Source organism: Cydia fagiglandana, chromosome 11 (genome assembly GCF_963556715.1).
Source record: "Cydia fagiglandana chromosome 11, ilCydFagi1.1, whole genome shotgun sequence".
NCBI lineage: Eukaryota > Metazoa > Arthropoda > Insecta > Lepidoptera > Tortricidae > Cydia > Cydia fagiglandana.
The window spans coordinates 1,522,507-1,541,295 of NC_085942.1; the positions used below are offsets into that span (position 1 = coordinate 1,522,507).

Here is an 18,789-nt window from a genome sequence, read left to right on the forward strand (position 1 = left end):
ACCAACTTAAATTTTCGAATTGGGCTCATTAATATTGAGGACGTTCCACAATGCAATCAAAATTTCCCCGAGTCGTTTTTTAGACAAATTAAGACCCTTGGGACCCTTTTTCGCCAGTCGTAGCGTATTAAAAAAAAACTGTGCCGATTGGTATGACTCACCCTGTACTCAGAAATAAGTGGCTTCACTTTATCCGTCCCCAGCATGGGTTCCAGCACGTTCTCCTTGTAGTTCTGCGTCCACACGCCGACCGGAAGCTCCGTGATCTCGATCTTGTCGCCGGGCAAGATCGCCGCCTCGCCGGAAATGACGTACTTGTCGCCGAAGCCTTCCACGTGGCCCTTGAAGTTCTTGTACCACGGGTGCATGGGTTTTGGCTCGTCTCCATCTAGCATTAGGCTGAAAGAGCATCACATAAGTAATGAGATTATATGTAAACTAAAAGCATGATGCCATGGCTCATAGTAGGTATAATTTATACGCATTTCAAAGTCATGTTTTTTTTTAACAAACAAGCATACAGCCGGCGCCTGACGGTAAGCAGTCTCCGTAGCCTATGGACGCCTGCAACTCCAGAGGCGTTACATGCGCGGTGTGTCTATTAAAAAAACTACTTTCAATGGATTTTTCTTTGGTGTTAAATCTGTCATTTCTTGAATACCTACTATAAATGTGACGTTTTCAGTCGTACCACATTGTCGATCGTCGATAAGGTTGATTTCAAATTTAATCTTTAAGGAAACAACATTAAAGGTTCCGACACACAGGCGGGTATTTCTGGCAGGGCGTGAGCGTTTTATATGTAAAAGCGGCGCGCCTCGCTCACGCGCCGCCCGCAAAACGCCCTGTGCGACGAAGCTTAAGTACACATTTGGTTGAAAATGGCATAAATATGTACCGTATGTTCTCGACGATGTCCCTGGGGTTGTACTGCGGGATCTTGGTGGACCAGCCGGTGCCGATGCCCTCCGCGCCGTTCACCAGCAGCATCGGCAGGATCGGGATGTAGTACATCGGCTCGATCTTCTGGTTGTCTTCAAACTCGTGCTGAGGACGAAATAATAATGAATTTAATCTTTTATTTTTTTAATTCCGAGGGTGGACAGGTCTTTTTGGGCTTCGTCACTCCAGTGGTATCTGGGGCGCCCAGACGAACGTTTTCCCCCCGGGTGCCCCACATACGCTCTTCTCACAGCACGATCCTCCCCCTCTCTACAGATAACCAAGCCAGCGGAGTCGTGTGGCTTTAATCTCGCCAATTATATTAGGCGTGAAGTGGCGCAGAATAGGGCAGAATGGCGCTCTCTTGTGAAGATCCTCTTTGGGTCACTGAGCCAGTGATGTATGTATGTATGTATTTTTTTAATAATAAAAGATTTCTAAGTGTTAACCCTAGTGTTGTTTCGCCGACGCATACGATCAACGTGCACTTTAAAGGTCATTTCAGTGTATTATTTGGCAGGCGCCTTTACGAGAGGTATCTGTTCGTAAGAACTGTTAAATAATCTGTGTTATAGAACAATTATTTATATGCTATATTTCATAGATTTCGGGTCGTTAAGCTGACGTACTGTCGCTCGTCTGTAAGGGCCCTAGCGGAACGCGGCGGCGAAACATTAATATTCCCTACGATTAATAGTAGAAATTTTATAAAAAAACTTACCACTAGCAGCGGGTCATCATGAGGGTGGAATATCAGCCTGGCCAGCGGCGACATAAGCGTGAAGATGTATCTGGAACTGGCCGAGTCCTTGCCGCCGCTGAGTCTGGTACCGAACTGGCCTCGCGGCTCCAGTAGGTTGATGTTGTTTGAGCCCACGTAGTTTTGGGCTCCTGTGACTGCTAGTCTTTGCTTCTAAAGACAGTGACTAGACTTACCACTAGCAGCGGGTCATTGTGAGGGTGGAATATCAGCCTGGCCAGCGGCGACATAAGCGTGAAGATGTATCTGGGACTGGCCGAGTCCTTGCCTCCGCTGAGTCTGGTACCGAACTGGCCTCGCGGCTCCAGTAGTTTGATGTTGTTTGAGCCCACGTAGTTCTGGGCTCCTGTGACTGCTAGTCTTTGCTTCTAAAGACAGTGACTAGACTTACCACTAGCAGCGGGTCATCGTGAGGGTGGAATATCAGCCTGGCCAGCGGCGACATAAGCGTGAAGATGTATCTGGGACTGGCCGAGTCCTTGCCGCCGCTGAGTCTGGTACCGAACTGGCCTCGCGGCTCCAGTAGGTTGATGTTGTTTGAGCCCACGTAGTTCTGGGCTCCTGTGACTGCTAGTCTTTGCTTCTAAAGACAGTGACTAGACTTACCACTAGCAGCGGGTCATCGTGAGGGTGGAATATCAGCCTGGCCAGCGGCGACATAAGCGTGAAGATGTATCTGGGACTGGCCGAGTCCTTGCCTCCGCTGAGTCTGGTACCGAACTGGCCTCGCGGCTCCAGTAGGTTGATGTTGTTTGAGCCCACGTAGTTCTGGGCTCCTGTGACTGCTAGTCTTTGCTTCTAAAGACAGTGACTAGACTTACCACTAGCAGCGGGTCATCGTGAGGGTGGAATATCAGCCTGGCCAGCGGCGACATAAGTGTGAAGATGTATCTGGGACTGACCGAGTCCTTGCCTCTGCTGAGTCTGGTACCGAACTGGCCTCGCGGCTCCAGTAAATTGATGTTGTTTGAACCCACGTAGTTCTGGGCTCCTGTGACTGCTAGTCTTTGCTTCTAAAGACAGTGACTAGACTTACCACTAGCAGCGGGTCATCGTGAGGGTGGAATATCAGCCTGGCCAGCGGCGACATAAGCGTGAAGATGTATCTGGGACTGGCCGAGTCCTTGCCTCCGCTGAGTCTCGTACCGAACTGGCCTCGCGGCTCCAGTAGTTTGATGTTGTTTGAGCCCACGTAGTTCTGGGCTCCTGTGACTGCTAGTCTTTGCTTCTAAAGATAGTGACTAGACTTACCACTAGGAGCGGGTCATCATGAGGGTGGAATATCAGCCTGGCCAGCGGCGACATAAGTGTGAAGATGTATCTGGGACTGGCCGAGTCCTTGCCTCTGCTGAGTCTGGTACCGAACTGGCCTCGCGGCTCCAGTAGGTTGATGTTGTTTGAGCCCACGTAGTTCTGGGCTCCTGTGACTGCTAGTCTTTGCTTCTAAAGATAGTGACTAGACTTACCACTAGCAGCGGGTCATCGTGAGGGTGGAATATCAGCCTGGCCAGCGGCGACATAAGCGTGAAGATGTATCTGGGACTGGCCGTCCTTGCCTCCGCTGAGTCTGGTACCGAACTGGCCTCGCGGCTCCAGTAGGTTGATGTTGTTTGAGCCCACGTAGTTCTGGGCTCCTGTGACTGCTAGTCTTTGCTTCTAAAGACAGTGACAAGACTTACCACTAGCAGCGGGTCATCGTGAGGGTGGAATATCAGCCTGGCCAGCGGCGACATAAGCGTGAAGATGTATCTGGGACTGGCCGAGTCCTTGCCTCCGCTGAGTCTGGTACCGAACTGGCCTCGCGGCTCCAGTAGGTTGATGTTGTTTGAGCCCACGTAGTTCTGAGCCAAGTTGACGATTGTCATCGAGAGGGACTGCTCACCTGTTGAGGTAGATGTAGGGCATTATTATACAGAATCTACTGTCAAAGGAATTGGTCAAATTATCGTTATTTCTGTGACTGTGAACACTATTCATCAGGTTGAATTCTGTGGGGCAGTTATTCGTTTTTCGTCACAATTGTAAGGAAAAAACAAGGGGAATAAGTAAAACTTCTGCCTAATTTCGTACATACGTCCCTGGTCGAAATTTAAGATTTATGGACCGCATAGCCTATGTCTTACACCTTTTCAGAGCAAGTGTGTGAGCAGTGTGTGATGAAAATCTCCGTTGACGTACCGTGATGGTAAGCGGAATGTTCGGCAACTGAACCGGCCAGCTGCGCCACCTTGACCTCTCGCTTGTCGTTACGCTTGATGCACGTGAAGATCACCTTACGCTGGCCAGGCTTTAGACCGTCCACCATTGATGGGATAGACCTGGAAAATAGAATTTATCAGTAACAATATAAGCAGCCATGACTACTAATTTATGCTAAAATATGTATCACACACAGACAAGACATCCTCCAGACTGAGCATAGTCGCGCTACCCCCTCTGCCACGAATATACGGTAGTTTTACTCCATTTTCGATCGTCTCTGTGTGACGCTCAAGTGTCTTTGAACGGACCAATCACGGCACGGGACTCGCTCACCTCGTCCCCCGCTCCCCTGTATTTTTGGCAGCATCGGTTTCATGAAATAATTGCTCTAAGGTCCGTCTAGAGGATGTCTTGTCTGTGGTATCACATGACTGTGCTCAAAAACAAGCTACAAAAACATTGGGAATTTGCTGCATTTGTCAAAAAAGAAAGAGAGAAATGTATCTAAAATAAATGGGCAAAAACGTTCAATATGAATTTCTATACCATCTGACTACAGGAAAAATTTATATCAGGTATTTCTAAGTCAGAAATTTTAATAAAAATTTACTAGAACAGCTATAACTTGCAAGCCGTAATTTGCCAAACATTGAACATCTTAACTGAAAATTACTGAATAAATAGCAATTGATTTTCTCACCTCACATTGTCACCATTAGAGAAGAGAACCAGCTCCAAATTAACGAAATCCGAGTACGAGACAGCTTTAGTCTCCTTAGTGTACAAATATCTCTCCGGGAGCCCTATTTCCTTCCTGCGTTTCACTTCATCCATGTGATTTGTCAACCATTCCTTCCTCTGATCAGCGCCCTTCTTCGAAAACGCCAACTCAATATGGTGGTCATCCGTAGGCCCGCCATACTTGAACTTAATCCTATGCCTTTCCATATTCTGGAAATATTCTTTAGCCTCCTTAGATGTGGAGGTACCCAAACCTTTGTAGTACTTTATATTGTATGTGTGATGGTTTTCTGTGTCTCTCTTCCATTCCTCAAATTCTGGGAGGGAGTAAAAAGATATCTCTTTATCTTTCTTTGTCGCTTTCACGATAGGCGTGATGAATTCTTCTAAGAATGGTAGCTTGAGCAATTCAGGCCAGTTGTGATGTATAAAGTTAATAATGAGACCTTTGATGTGAGAACCGTCCTGATCCTGATCGGCCATGATCATGCATTTACCGTACCGCAAGCTTTTCAAGTCATCCATAGTGTTATATTTCTTCTTGTATTGCAGACCGAGGATCTTAATTAAGTTATTGATCTCAACATTTTCAAGAACTTGTTTGTGAGACGCGTCTCTCACGTTTAAGGGTTTACCCTTCAAGGGAAAGACTCCGTAATGGTCCCGGCCCACTACGCTGAGCCCAGACACGGCTAAAGTTTTGGCCGAGTCTCCCTCAGTGAGAATCAAAGTGCAGAGATGTGCATTTTTCGTACCAGCGTCGTTCGCGTCTTCTAACTTCGGTATACCTTTAAGTTTACTCTGTTTTTTACCAGAAGTCTTGACGAGTTCGGCTTGAGCCTTAAATTTGGCCCAAGTGAGGACGGACTCAACTAGCCCGCTCTTGCTTACCGCTGTTATAAACTTCTCTGTAAATGTGCATTTCGACCCAAAGCTCTTAGCTTGAAGAGTCATGTTTTCTTTTGTCTGCGAGTCAAAGGTTGGGTTCACAATTAAACAATTAATGAACAGCCACATGTGATTTTTAACCTGGAAAGGCTTAATATTAACGCCGCCTTTGTTTTTCTTCTTTAATACTTCAATTACATGCTTAACAATATTATCAGCTACTGAGTCAACGTGTTTCCCACCTTTTGTGGTGGCGATAGAGTTTACGAAGGAGACTTGTTGGAAGCCTCTGTCAGATAGAGTCAAAGCGACCTCCCAGCGGTCGTTGACTTTCTCGTAAACAACCTTCAACGGCTGTCCGTTCTCATCTTCTTTACCTTTGATATATAAGTCTATATAATCCTTAAATTTATTGATTTTCAATCTTTCACCGTTCAAATACACCTTAACACCTGCGGTGGAGGCTGCAACGTCGTAAGCTCGGCGCGACATGAGCGCAACAATGTCATCTTCTAACTTCTCCATTTTAAACTTAGCCAAATCGGGGCTAAATGTCACTTTAGTAAAATCATCATCTCGTCCCGCCTCTTTAATTTTAGGCTCAGAGGCCTTTGTCATGTTGGATCCCCAGGTCTGCTTGAAATGCTTTTTGTACTGTTTGGAAGTAGTTTCAACTGTGAATTTTGTCGAGAAGATGTTGCAAAGTTTTGCACCGTAACCGTTTCTGCCTCCTGTAACTTTTTCTTCCTCGTCATTGTAGTTGGATGAAGTGAGGAGGTGCCCGAAGATCATGGTGGGAACGTACATCTTCTCCTCTTTGTGCATTACCACTGGGATGCCACAACCGTTGTTGTACACTGAGATAGTGTTGGTTTCCTGGTTGATCTCAATTCTTATTACATCCATTTTGGGATCTCTTTGCTTGTTGTCAGCCGCGTTCACCAGGATTTCATCGTATATCTTGTATAAACCTGCAAATCAATGATTTTTTTAAAGTTTTTGTTTTTTACTTAGGAACCTCCATTGCTGACCCTACATTTCTTTATTCATCGATTCTAAAGGTGCATCCACACCACAGTAAATTTTTGTGGAGCAATACTGCAACAGTAAATATAATAATAATAATAATAAGCCCGCAGGGCAGCTTGTGGCGAGCTGTTGGGGAGTAACGACCCCACGGACCCGAGTGCTCCCGAGAGTCGGTCAGGGTCTCCGTCTCCGGCGTGTCTTCGTCGGTCGGAGTGGACCCCAAGGGGACCCGCAGGACTCTCAGCTCTGGCTCGCCTTCATTGGCCGTCCAGAGAGGAGTCGCTAGAGCTATATGCTCCAGGGGTGGAAGTGTTAAAGGGCATAACGCCGCGAGTAACTTCGGAGAAAGCGCAGCACCACCTCTCGACACCCCTGAGCCGCTCACGCCGGTGTTGCACCTGGCCGTCTTTACGATGGCGCATCAGGTGCCCATCTAACGAGTGGCGAGTCACCACCTGTCTCGATAACTTGTGCAAACAGTGTTATGGCAGGTGTCCGGACTTCTTTGCAATAGCCCAGTCTTTTTTCCACCCAAACTTAAACCATAGACCAGTATTCTGACCATATTCTTTACAATAGCTTCCAATGCCTGCTGAAACCGGTTCACGGGTATTTATTGATGTACCCGTGAATGGGTTCCAGCAGGCGTTCTACATGACATCAAATCTCTCCAAACGGCCTCTACGTGTTGGATCCATATCCCCACGCACGCCTTATAAATGACCGGGCTCGAAAGACCCGAGAGTTTTAAAACGGAGATACAAATAATAATAATAAAAGACGTTTATTCAAAAAGTTTGAACATAGGTACATAATAAAAGTACACGATAATGCTTACAAACTAATTGAAAAGGTAAGTGGCTCAGCTTATGTCTGTGCCAGAAGGCTTCGGGGCACAGCGGCCTTAAAGACTTGCAGCAACGGACGCTGTTATTCTGCCACCGCCGTATTTGTATCTAGCTAAGGACAGTAAAAACATTTACACTATTTATTACATGTAGGACAAGATAGCAAAACCGAACAATGTGCAGTGGATAAAAAAGTGCTAACTTTACTAAAATTAAATATCTATAGAGCAGGTCACTCAACCAAAAGTGTATGTTACATTCTTTTGGAGGTCCAGCAAATAAGCCTTGCAACGTAGTTTGAAAACCGCCAGGGACTTACTGTTAACTACTGGTGGCGGCAAATTGTTCCAGCATTTAGACGCAGCATAGCGAAAGCTGCCTCTAAATGACTGAAGCCGGAGTAATGGAAGGGAGATACGCTCTTGTTGCTCACGCAGACCTTTCAACTTTCGGTTTGGCTTCCATTCAAGTTTACACGCGAGATAGGGTGGAATACCAGATTGTTTAAGCGTAAATACCATTGACGCAAGCTTTAATATTCGTCTGTGTGACATATTCAGTTTACTCGCTTTATTAAGGTAAGGGCTAATATGTGAGCGGCGAGGGATATCTTGACAGAAACGCATGCATGAATTTTGTACACGTTGAATCGCTCGTTCTGTTCTTTTTCTTATGCAAGGCCCATATACAACGTCTCCATAATCCAGTTGGGATAAAACTAGCGCATCTGACAAGCGTTCGCGAACATTTTGTGTTAGGTAGGGTCTAAGCTTATATAATTATTTTAGAGCACCATAGCATTTTGGTATTTTAGAGTTTATATGGGCTTCAAATCGAAGCGACTCCTCCATTACGATGCCTAAATTTTTAACCTGTCTCTCTTCTGATATAGGCAGCCCTGATATTCGCAAGTCGATTTCAAGTTCACGTACTTTAGCAATCTGCTTTTTTGTTCCCAAAATAATGAAAACAGATTTTTTAGGGTTAATGATAAGACCATTGTCATTAGACCAACCTGCTACAGCTTCTAAATCGGTATTAATTTGCGATATTGCAAGTGCGACGTCAGTTTTAGTGGGGCGTATATGCTTCATTAGCTCCGTGTCATCTGCATACATGTGGTACGAACAATTTTTGATAACTTCGGGAAGGCACGCAGTGTACAGACTGTATAAAGTCGGACCCAGTATTGACCCTTGGATTACTCCTCTGTCGAGCATACGGGGGGATGAGCGAGCAATTTTACCTTCGTCGTTTGGGCATTCGACTATTTGGTTTCTGCCTGAGAAATAGGAACAGAACCATCTACAAAGTGACTCAGAAAATCCGTAGGTCTTCATTCTTTTGAGTAGCACGGGTATCAATATACTATCAAACGCGCGGCTAAAATCTAACAAGACAAGAATTGTCGCAAGTTCATCGTTAGAAGCCTTAAGTTAAATATGTAAGTTACCTAACATTACCATATTGCACATTGTTGCTCCACAAATGTTAACTATGGTGGGGATGCACCTTAAACCTTTTTAATAGGGGGAATGGGTTTATTTCCCGCAATGATTTTTAAACTTTATGACTAATTCATAGGGTTCAATTTAGCGTAACATCTGACACTTGCCCAGGGTTAAGGAGTTTTTTTAAAACTTACCTGGCACAAAATTCAGCTCCCGCTGAACCATGCACTCCTTCTCCTTATCAAAGACCCACATGGTCTCATGGGCCCGTTCCACAGACCCGATGTATGTGTCCGGACGGAGCAGGATATGCTCCAACTGAGATTTCTTTTGGTAAATCTTCTCGATGGAACCTTTCTGGTTTTTGGAAGTGGGTGCTGCCGCCGGGGCATCCCCGATGCCATTTGTGGCTGCCGACATCTTGTTGAACATAGACTGGAAAGGGTTTTTAGTAATTATTAGAAATTGATAAATGCATATTATGAATCCCTACAAGTTCTAGTTACCTAGGGCCCTACAAAATGCCTTCAATTTCATATTTCTTATATTTTCTTTGCAATCAAAATTGTAATTTATCTTGTAACTATATGGTTTCACAATGGTAAGTGATGAATGGTTTTAGGTAAAGACACTGTTTTTGCATTTCATTCCATTTTTTTTAATATGAATTCTATTACTCCAGTATTTTTAAAGTAATAATTGCTAATTGACAGACAAGTTTTTTCCACAAATTCATTTATAACAAAATATTTAAAATGTAATAATTTCAGTACTTCCTGTTGTTGACCTACATAAAAGGTATCCCCTAAGGTCAATAATCAATATGATCCGTTACTTCAAATGGAGGGAAATTATGATCTACCCTCAACCCCCAAATAAGCATCTCCTAAAAATAATTACAACCCCATTACTCATTCATATTCCTTGTTTAGCCTGAGTAAACGGCTACCATGAGCTAAATAATTGCAGCATCCAGTTGATCAATAAAACAAGCTGTTGCAATATTTAATCATAAATATTATTATGGAGTACCGTGAAAGTGCATAAGTAACGGTTGCAAATAATACGAATTCGAACACTCAGATTATATCCCAACAATACCCATAGCACTAACGCAATATCAAGTCAAAGTATGAATATGGAAATACACAACAACAAAATAGAATTTTGACCGTTACCGACCAAAATGCCGCCAAGATTTCGCACTCACCTTTATATCAGCCATTTTGTGCGTGGTGCTTATAAAGCGTGTGCGATCTACGCGATATGTTGATTGTCTTAAAATTAAGACAAAACGTGAGTAACTAGTAACCACTTTTGAATGTTAACATTTTTAATTCTAATAATTTGCAATAGCACGACAACCACAAAATGACGACGCGCTGACAATGCCCATAGACAAGAAAAACAAATTGCTCTATAAAAAACGGCTAGACGCCTTTTGTCTATGATCATAGGACGCCGGCTATTGCGAGGCCAGTCCAGACGGGATAAACACATAAACATAACAAATTGATAACAAATCAACCTATTTGATCAGAAAAGAAATGGGCGTCTACCTTCAAGATATATGTTTGAGCATATAATGCTTGCCCTAAGTCAACGCTTTGGGCCTACATTTTTTATAATTGTCTCCTATTTCTACTGACAAGGTCGCTGCGCCAGAGTATAAAAGACTAAGCATCCGATGATTAAAAAAAAAACAGAATTTGACAGTTTGACACTTGACAGCTGACAGATTTGTTTCTTCACAGTTTTGAGGTTATGTGTACAAATGAATATTACTAAAAAGTATCATAACCAATTAAATTAAACATGTCATTAATTTCCTTGGCTTCAATTATACTGAAGAGAGGTGCGACTTACCGAACATTATTACCATGTCGAGACTGTATCAAAATAAATGCACCATTCAGCTCGGTTGCAACAAAATCTGTGCATGAAGTTAATACCAACGTTGTAAAAGACGTTATTCTGTACAAATACGAGAACCCTAAATATTTTAAGTACATGAACGTGTTTGCAGTAGTGCAGTACATGTTTTGGATGTATTTAGGAACGTTCGCGTTCACATCGCTGAAGGATGCACCTGTTGACCGCTCGAAGATAACAGACGACACACCGTGGTATAGAAGGATAAATCTTGGTGATAATAAGTACAGGAATACGCTTGGTGGCGTAGCTGTGCTAGTCGGTGAGTTTGGTCACAGAATAAATTATAGGTACAGAAGACTCACTCTCTAACAAAACGTGTCTGTTACGATCAGGACAGATATGGCCGCTAGGTGGCGATAGCGCCACGCGCAGCTTATGGCTAGCCACCAAAATTGGTGTGGAACGGATGTACCGTTAGCTACCTGTAGCAAAGCCACGAAATCACAGAGTGAGCCACGCCTGGTTTGGTATAATTTATATCAACTTTTGTTGTTCTAGTGCAATGTGTGTTTAATTTGTATTAAACTGAAAGGTGTTTTTTCTTTTTACATATTGCTAGCTTCGTTTGCGTAAGAAAAACTATCCCATGCCTCTAACTATCTCCATACCAACTTTCATCTAAAGTGGTTCAGCAGTTTAAGCTGTATTATTAGTAGGGAGATATACAACTATTTCTATCATTATACAAATCATCACTACTTTAAAAAATCTCGTATCATACACTACTACTCAAAGTTGAAAGGAACTCTGTATGCATCCCATACATAGATACCACATTTTTCTATTACAATTTTTTTTTTAATTACTGTCGTAATCAGTGGCGGATTTGCAGTCTTTGCCGCCCTAGGCCCCAAGCCTTGTAGCCGCCCCTTTCTCAGCATCAGCACCTACATATTGACTACATTTAGATAAGGCAACGGAAAGATATATTATAGAGGGAAATGCTTGGGATGCACATTTTTTACTTAGTAACTTTTTTGGACTCGTTAGGAGGTGAACATATCAAAAGTAGGGGGGGTTGGTTTGAAGGTTACATTTTTCGGATTTTCGCTTATTATATCTCAGAAACTATACGTCCTTGTGACATGATCATAGGATTCATTTTAAGTGACATTACCAATAACATTGACTTTTTATGTACCTACAAAAACATTCAAAAAATCTAAAAAAGAAACAAGAAAAACCTTATTTTTGCCTATTTTCTTGAATAACTGCTAAACTATTTATCCATATATAAAAAAATTGAGATTCTTACAATGAGCTCTTTGATTTGATATGTAACACGATATAGTTTGAAAAACTTTATTTTTAAATTTTCTTATTTACCCCCCAAAAATGGCCTCCATATTTAAAATTCATTTATTTACGTTACACGTCCATTTTTGGGTCACAAACTTACATATGTGTGCCTTTCAACTTAATTGGTCCAGCAGTTTCGGAGAAAATAGGCTGTGACAGACGGACAGCCAGACGCACGAGTATAAGGGTTCCATTTTTTCCTTTTGAGGTACGGAACCCGTAGGTATAAACGGGGAACAAGGCGCGAAGGCGTCAACAATATGCGAAATCGACGCCACACTCGCGTTCGCGGGTTCGCGTCGCGATTCGCGCACAAGTGTGGAGGGCCCTCCAGATATCGTAAAAATTGTAACTTGTAGCAAGTTTAACCAACTTTCATTTTGTAAGAACGCATAGTTTCCGAGATATAAGCGAAAAACTGAAAAATGTGACCTTCAAATCTCTCTCTTCCCCCGGCTCAAAGGCTACGGCCGGGGACTTTTGATATGTTCACCTACTAGATAGTCCAAATAAAGTTAGGTACATAGTTAAAAATTGTGTTTCAAGCCTTTTTTGAGAATTCGTTGCCTGGCCTAATTTTGAGTTATTTTTTGTTATCATCAGCAAATTTTTTGTCACAATTTGCCGCCCCTAATATCTCGCCGCCCTAGGCCCGGGCCTACTGTGCCTTATGGGAAATCCGCCACTGGTCGTAATGTCAACCTACCTACCCACCAACCTGCACAATTGCAAGCATCCAAAAGGCACAGTTTTTACTTGCCATCAAAACCTTGGCTTTAATTTTGTAACAATGTGTTTTATCCTCGTGCCGCCCACCAAACAAAATTATAGTCAAGGAAGCTAGAATCTTGTTGTATTTCCTATTAGGTTGACTTTAATTTGTTAGAAAATTTTACGTGATAAATGAAATGCTACCTACTTCATTTTTAGGGTTCCGGCCGTACCCAAAGGGTAAAACGGGACCCTATTACTAAGACTTCACTGTCCGTCCGTCTGTCAGTCACCAGGCTGTATCTCACGAACCGTGATAGCTAGACAGTTGAAATTTTCACAGATGATGTATTTCTGTTGCCGCTATAACAACAAATACTAAAAACAGAATAAAATAAAGATTTAAATGGGGCTCCCATACAACAAACGTGATTTTTGACCAAAGTTAAGCAACGTCGGGAGTGGTCAGTACTTGGATGGGTGACCGTTTTTTTTTTGCATTCTGGTACGGAACCCATCGTGCGCGAGTCCGACTCGCACTTGCCCGGTTTTTTTAATTAAGGTTGACATTGCATTGAAACTGAGTGTACATCCTAATGTACATTGGGCATGAGGTTAAATTCATACTTGTATACTTACTTGTCTTTTACAGGCACAGGGTCCCTAGCAATGATATGGATGTACACCCTAAAGTCAGTCCGCTACCTCGTCCTACACAAGGGAGGCAAACATCTATCCTTCGTAACCTATGCTCCATTCGGAAACAACCACATCATGAAGGTACCCATAGAGAACGTCTGTTGCAAGGAGGCTAGGAAGAATGCTAGGGTTCAACTACCTTTGAAGGTGAAAAATACCTGGATGCATTATATGCTAGATATGAAAGGAGAGTTCAAGAACCCCATCTTGTTCGATGCTACAGCTGGATTGGCTAGGAAATGGTAATTTTGGTACCATTTATGTGAGTTTTTTTTATGGACTTATGGATCACTCGTGTAGATTTCACAGAACAGAACATGTACATACATATGAAGACCCACAAAGTAGAGTGGAGAAAACTAATATGAACGTTATCTTTGTCGATTGGCGCTTACGCCATTATTAACGATGCTCCGATATGAATACAATGCCGCGCGACGCTGTGCGGCGTATGCGCCATCGACAATAAGGTCCCTTTTCATAGATAATGCCCCATATATATAATAATGACTTTTATCCTGTTTTGACTGCATTTAATTTGAGTAAAATGTAGATTTAAATGTAATTGTTCCTGTTGTAAATAAATACTTTGTTACAAATGTAGTTTTGTACTCATTTTGACTACTAACACGTTTATTGCAATATGAAAGTAGTGTTAGCATAACATAATGGCATATTGGTCCTCAAAGAAGTAATCATCATCATCTTCCTCTCGATGTTCCGGCTTTTAGCCACGGCACGTGGGAGCCTGAGGTCTTGGAAAAGTTTTCAGAGAACTCGTATGAGTAACAGTAATGTTTTCTATAAATTGTCTCTAAAAGGATTTAAGGAATAGTGTTAAGGTGCCGTAGATTCAGAGAGCGGAGTTTTTTTATAATCGTACCGCTTTTTTAGATAACAATATGGTTGGCAAAAATTTAATTTGAAATTTAATTTTTAGATTTAGAGAATTTCCTCAAGATTGCTAATCTAGTGCTAAAGTTTCTAGGCTACGACCTTTTAAAAACTGCGTTTTCTGAACCTACTGCACGGGAATAATAAAAATACCATCTTGAGATTTGTCAGAAAAAAATCTTTATTAAATCGTTTACAATTATAGTAACGGAAAGTATGTCTCAACTCAACACAAAATAAACAAGAAGAAATAGATCGATAACAAAAAATAGACTTCTTTCTATATACAACGTGTCTTATCAACACAATAAAATATTAAACTTAATGAAAAAAAAAGTCTTCACGTGAATACCATAGACGAAAGTGATTTTACAGTCAACTTAGCCTAACGTACAGTACAATAACTTAGCCTAGCCACCTACAGACATGTCCAGTTTAAGTCTACAAATGCTTTAACTAGCCTGCTACGACAAGCTACTTAGGGACCGATGACTTTAGCTTTTGGTTAAATAAAACATTATTTTAAATGAGAATAAAATGATAAGTCACATATTGAAGTCAATTATATTTGAATGTGCGCTGCGACGCGTAGATAAAAACACTAGAAAATTTCCAGTGCAAAATAAACCAGGGGGCGTAGACAACGTGCAATAGTCAACGCTCCGTAGCGAATGAAACTCGACTGTTACTGTCGCTCTAGTGAGGAAGAGTGATAGAGAAAGATGACTAAAGTGTCATTCTATGGAACTTGCTAACTATGTAAACAAAAGTCACTAGTAAATTCATCATTCAGAGGCAATTTCAATATGGCGGTTTGTTTACATAGTTAGCAAGTTCCATAGAATGACACTTTACTATACGATACGGAGCGTTAACGATTGGCACGTTGGCTACGCGCCCTGAAGATGCGCAATAGTTACTTTAATACGTGAGATTAACATTTAATTTTAATATCAGTATGACTCACCACATGTATTTAAATGTAGGTAATATAGGGAATTTGTGTAATTAATTAAAACATAGACCAAGTAACAGTACAAAAATGCATAATATTGATATGTTTCTAAAGCAGTTGTTGCACGCATCCTCTGAGTAAGAACTAACACGTAGATTTGAACGCTAAGCTGGATTGGATAAAGATAAAATTTAAATGACACTTAGATCAATACTTTAACAAGCATTATCAATAAATGTAGGTATGTATTTTGAAATTGAAGTTTATATATTTTGACTGATTCATTCAAAAGGTTTACAGTTGGAAATAAGAGCGAGTGGCTTTTTATACTTACAAAAAATCGTGGTTAACTTATGGTTCTCGATGGTTTCTCTGTCAAAGACGGAAGCTATTGAGATTTTACAGTTAACCAATTGGCTTACTTTATTTCAATCTTATAGTCTTTGTATAAAAGTACCGCCAGCATTCCGACATTCCCACTTTTATTTACAATTAATACACTTTTAATATTTATACTGTGTAATTCTAAACCATCAATACAATATACACTATTACATTACACAGGGCAGCGTCTGCGTGCAACTATTATTTCCAAAACGTCACCGATCCTCGACTATTTAAGTACATTAATTAAACCTTATTTACATTAATAAATAACGTATCTAAGTTAAGAGTTAAGGCGCTGTGTGCAGGACATGAAAGCAGTGCGTATTACGTATATGTAGACTCCGGGTATCCTTATGGCATGCTTTTATGGGGAAAATGTATTTCACAATATTGGCCCTGTTTCATATGTAACAATCATAATGGCTATTGTAGTTTTGTAGTAGATTATACTCGCACTTGTTACTTATGAAATAGGTGCCATTATCGTGTGACCTTTCATAACCAAAATAAACTGCTTCACTTAAGATATTTATATAACAGTTATCTAGCATAAAAGTACTTTGTATTTCAGTTAGGTATTGCACTGATCTTTTTTTCAGCTGTAAAAACTCATGCCACAAGGATATCTAAGTCCAACTATTTATATACTAACTGCCTTTCATGAATCACAGGTGATTAAAAAAATATTCCTGACATATGCACTGTTTCACACTGCATTGCAGTTACTATATCTTTTACTAATACTTTGGACCTTTTACTACGAATCTTGTCTACGTCACAAGGCGGTTAGCCCGGACTCCCGTGGTCGCGTTCCGATACTTCTCTTTCCTTTGGTGCTCGTTGCTGGTGAGGAGCGCCTCCACCGCTCCGGTGTGACGCCTCGCGTGGTCCGGTAGGAGCTAGGCCTTCCAAAGCCTGCTGTGATGCCGCTGAGGACCCTGGCCGCTCCGGCCTGGGTGGTTCGGGTAGGGTGGCGATGAAAAGAAACTCAATGTTTCACATGCACGTATATTTTACGTTAATCTACACTAATTCGTTCGTACACTGACGCCTGATGCGTGACAATCGTGACACGACAACTACTATTCTTAGAAAATAACTATACTGAAAACACACGCGGCGTGGTCAATGGCTGCGGCCAAGTCTAGCTTCAAACCCGGCAGGAATGCAACCTACGTGCGTTCGCTACAACGCTCCGAATCGTCCTGGCCGGAAATAGAATCCATCGATATGAAGTTTTACCATAATGAATGTAGTGACATACCATTTAAGTTACGCTTGAGCCTCTAGGAAATTGGCCTACGATTATTGCACACGGCACATGTGAAAGGTGCTTGCACTTGGCGTAAACATTCCTGCGGGGGGGAGGCCAGAGTTGAGCTGATACCTTGAAGCACAATGGATTAGCTAGTCTAACTTACAGCACTATCAAACATTGACCACAGCAAAGTGGTGACATGAAAGAACAAGTAACCAACTAAATACTTATAAAGAAACAGTACCTAGTACAGTTGCAATTAGAAATCAGTGAGTCATCTTGATATAAATAAATTCAATTTAAACAGTAGGTACCATAAGTTGTTAACATGTGACAATACCAAAACATAACTTATAAATTAATACAGTTAAGTACACTCTACTGGTAATTTACACAATTTGACAACGGGCCGGATTAAGTCGCCGCCCTGAGTTTTTAATTTAACTGATCGTACAATATCATCTGCACCTTTAAATAATTGAATCACTCTACCTCTACGCCAGTGGAGAGGGGGTGCAGTTTCATCCTTGATTAATACTAAATCATTTAAAGCCATGTTAGGAACATGATTGTACCATTTGAGTCTGGTTTGCAAATTATTAAGGTAAGTAATATGCCATTTAGCCCAAAAGTTTTGTGAAATCTTTTGTAAAGACTGGAAATGTGATAAACATGCTACATTAGTGTCTTTCCACGGGTACTCAGGTACCGATAGCAATGGTTGCCCTATAAGAAAGTGGCCCGGAGTGAGTACTTCCAAGTCACATGGGTCCTCGGATAAAGGAACCAGAGGCCGTGAGTTAAGCACCGATTCTACTTTGGTAAATACGGTTGAAAGACCCTCGAAGGTCAGTATGCGGTCCCCTAACTCACGCTTGAGTAGGTTCTTACTACTCTTGACTGCGGCTTCTACCAAGCCTGACATGTGAGGGGCACCAGGAGGATTGAACTCCCAGCGGACACCTTGGCGACGAAATTCCTCCTGGAGGACAATTTCGTTGTCAAGTAAGAACTGACTAACCTCCTTGAGGTATGAGCTAGCACCTTTGAAATTTGTACCTTGATCGCTCCTGACTAAGGCGGGCAGCCCTCGTCGACTGACAAACCGTGTGAACGCCGCAATGAAGGCCTCGGTGCTCAGCGACGAGACGAGTTCAAGATGTACGGCTTTCGTTCCTAAACATACGAAAACACACAGATAAGCTTTGAGTGATTTAGCATTTCTGAGGTGACTACTTTTGACCCAGTAGGGACCGGCAAAATCGGTTGCTACTCCTGAAAAGGCACGAGCCGCCGTGACTCGGTCCGCTGGCAAATCTGCCATAAACGGGGCCTGCGTTGAAGCGTTGAATCTGAAACACGACATACAGCTATTGATTACGCGGGATACCACACGTCGCGCCGACGGGATCCAGTAACGTTGCCGGAGTATATTGATGAGTGCGCTCGTTGAAGCGTGACAATAGGTACGGTGATAATGCTGCATCAACATTTGAGTCCATTTATGGTCTTTAGGTAGAAGGTATGGGTGCTTAGCATCGTAACGTAAGCATGAATGCCGCAGTCGCCCTCCGACGCGAATGAAGTGATTCTCATCTACGAAAACGCTGAGTTTTTGAAGTGACTTGCAAACAATCTTGCCTCCTTTCAATAACACGATTTCATCTCTGTAAGCATCCAGTTGAACGTACTTAATCCAGTGGTTCATTGCCTCACGATTTTCGTCGATCGTTAGCGTAGGGCGAACGTTCCGTTGCGCTTTCGGCAAACGAACGTTCTTACAAAATCGC

At 42.1% G+C, this 18,789-nt stretch overlaps 2 protein-coding genes across 2 annotated transcripts in view; one reads left to right on the top strand and one right to left on the bottom strand.

The window, feature by feature from the left end:
- The window catches only part of LOC134668769 (DNA topoisomerase 2), a 44,137-nt gene extending 33,870 nt beyond the window's left edge, over window positions 1-10,267 (bottom strand). The window contains exons 1-7 of the mRNA XM_063526227.1: window positions 10,072-10,267; window positions 9,056-9,296; window positions 4,605-6,504; window positions 3,881-4,020; window positions 3,382-3,584; window positions 899-1,047; window positions 162-399 (exon numbers count right to left, since the gene is read on the bottom strand). Of these exons, the coding sequence (XP_063382297.1) occupies window positions 162-399; window positions 899-1,047; window positions 3,382-3,584; window positions 3,881-4,020; window positions 4,605-6,504; window positions 9,056-9,296; window positions 10,072-10,086 (2,886 nt within the window). The 5' untranslated portion in view covers window positions 10,087-10,267. The remainder of the gene's footprint in view (window positions 1-161; window positions 400-898; window positions 1,048-3,381; window positions 3,585-3,880; window positions 4,021-4,604; window positions 6,505-9,055; window positions 9,297-10,071) is intronic.
- Window positions 10,268-10,600: 333 nt separating this feature from the next.
- LOC134668762 (transmembrane protein 223) lies at window positions 10,601-14,033 on the top strand. Its single transcript, XM_063526218.1, has 2 exons — window positions 10,601-11,055; window positions 13,459-14,033. The coding sequence occupies exons 1-2, from the start codon at window positions 10,677-10,679 to the stop codon at window positions 13,749-13,751; spliced, it is 672 nt and encodes a 223-aa protein (XP_063382288.1). The 5' UTR covers window positions 10,601-10,676; the 3' UTR covers window positions 13,752-14,033.
- Window positions 14,034-18,789: the final 4,756 nt, after the last annotated feature.

Bases quoted from the DNA above. Each gene is read 5' to 3' on its own strand.
- LOC134668762 (XM_063526218.1), top strand. From the start codon at position 10,677: ATGTCATTAATTTCCTTGGCTTCAATTATACTGAAGAGAGGTGCGACT. The intron at 11,056-13,458 runs GTGAGTTTGGTC...TGTCTTTTACAG, and splicing joins TGGCGTAGCTGTGCTAGTCG to GCACAGGGTCCCTAGCAATG.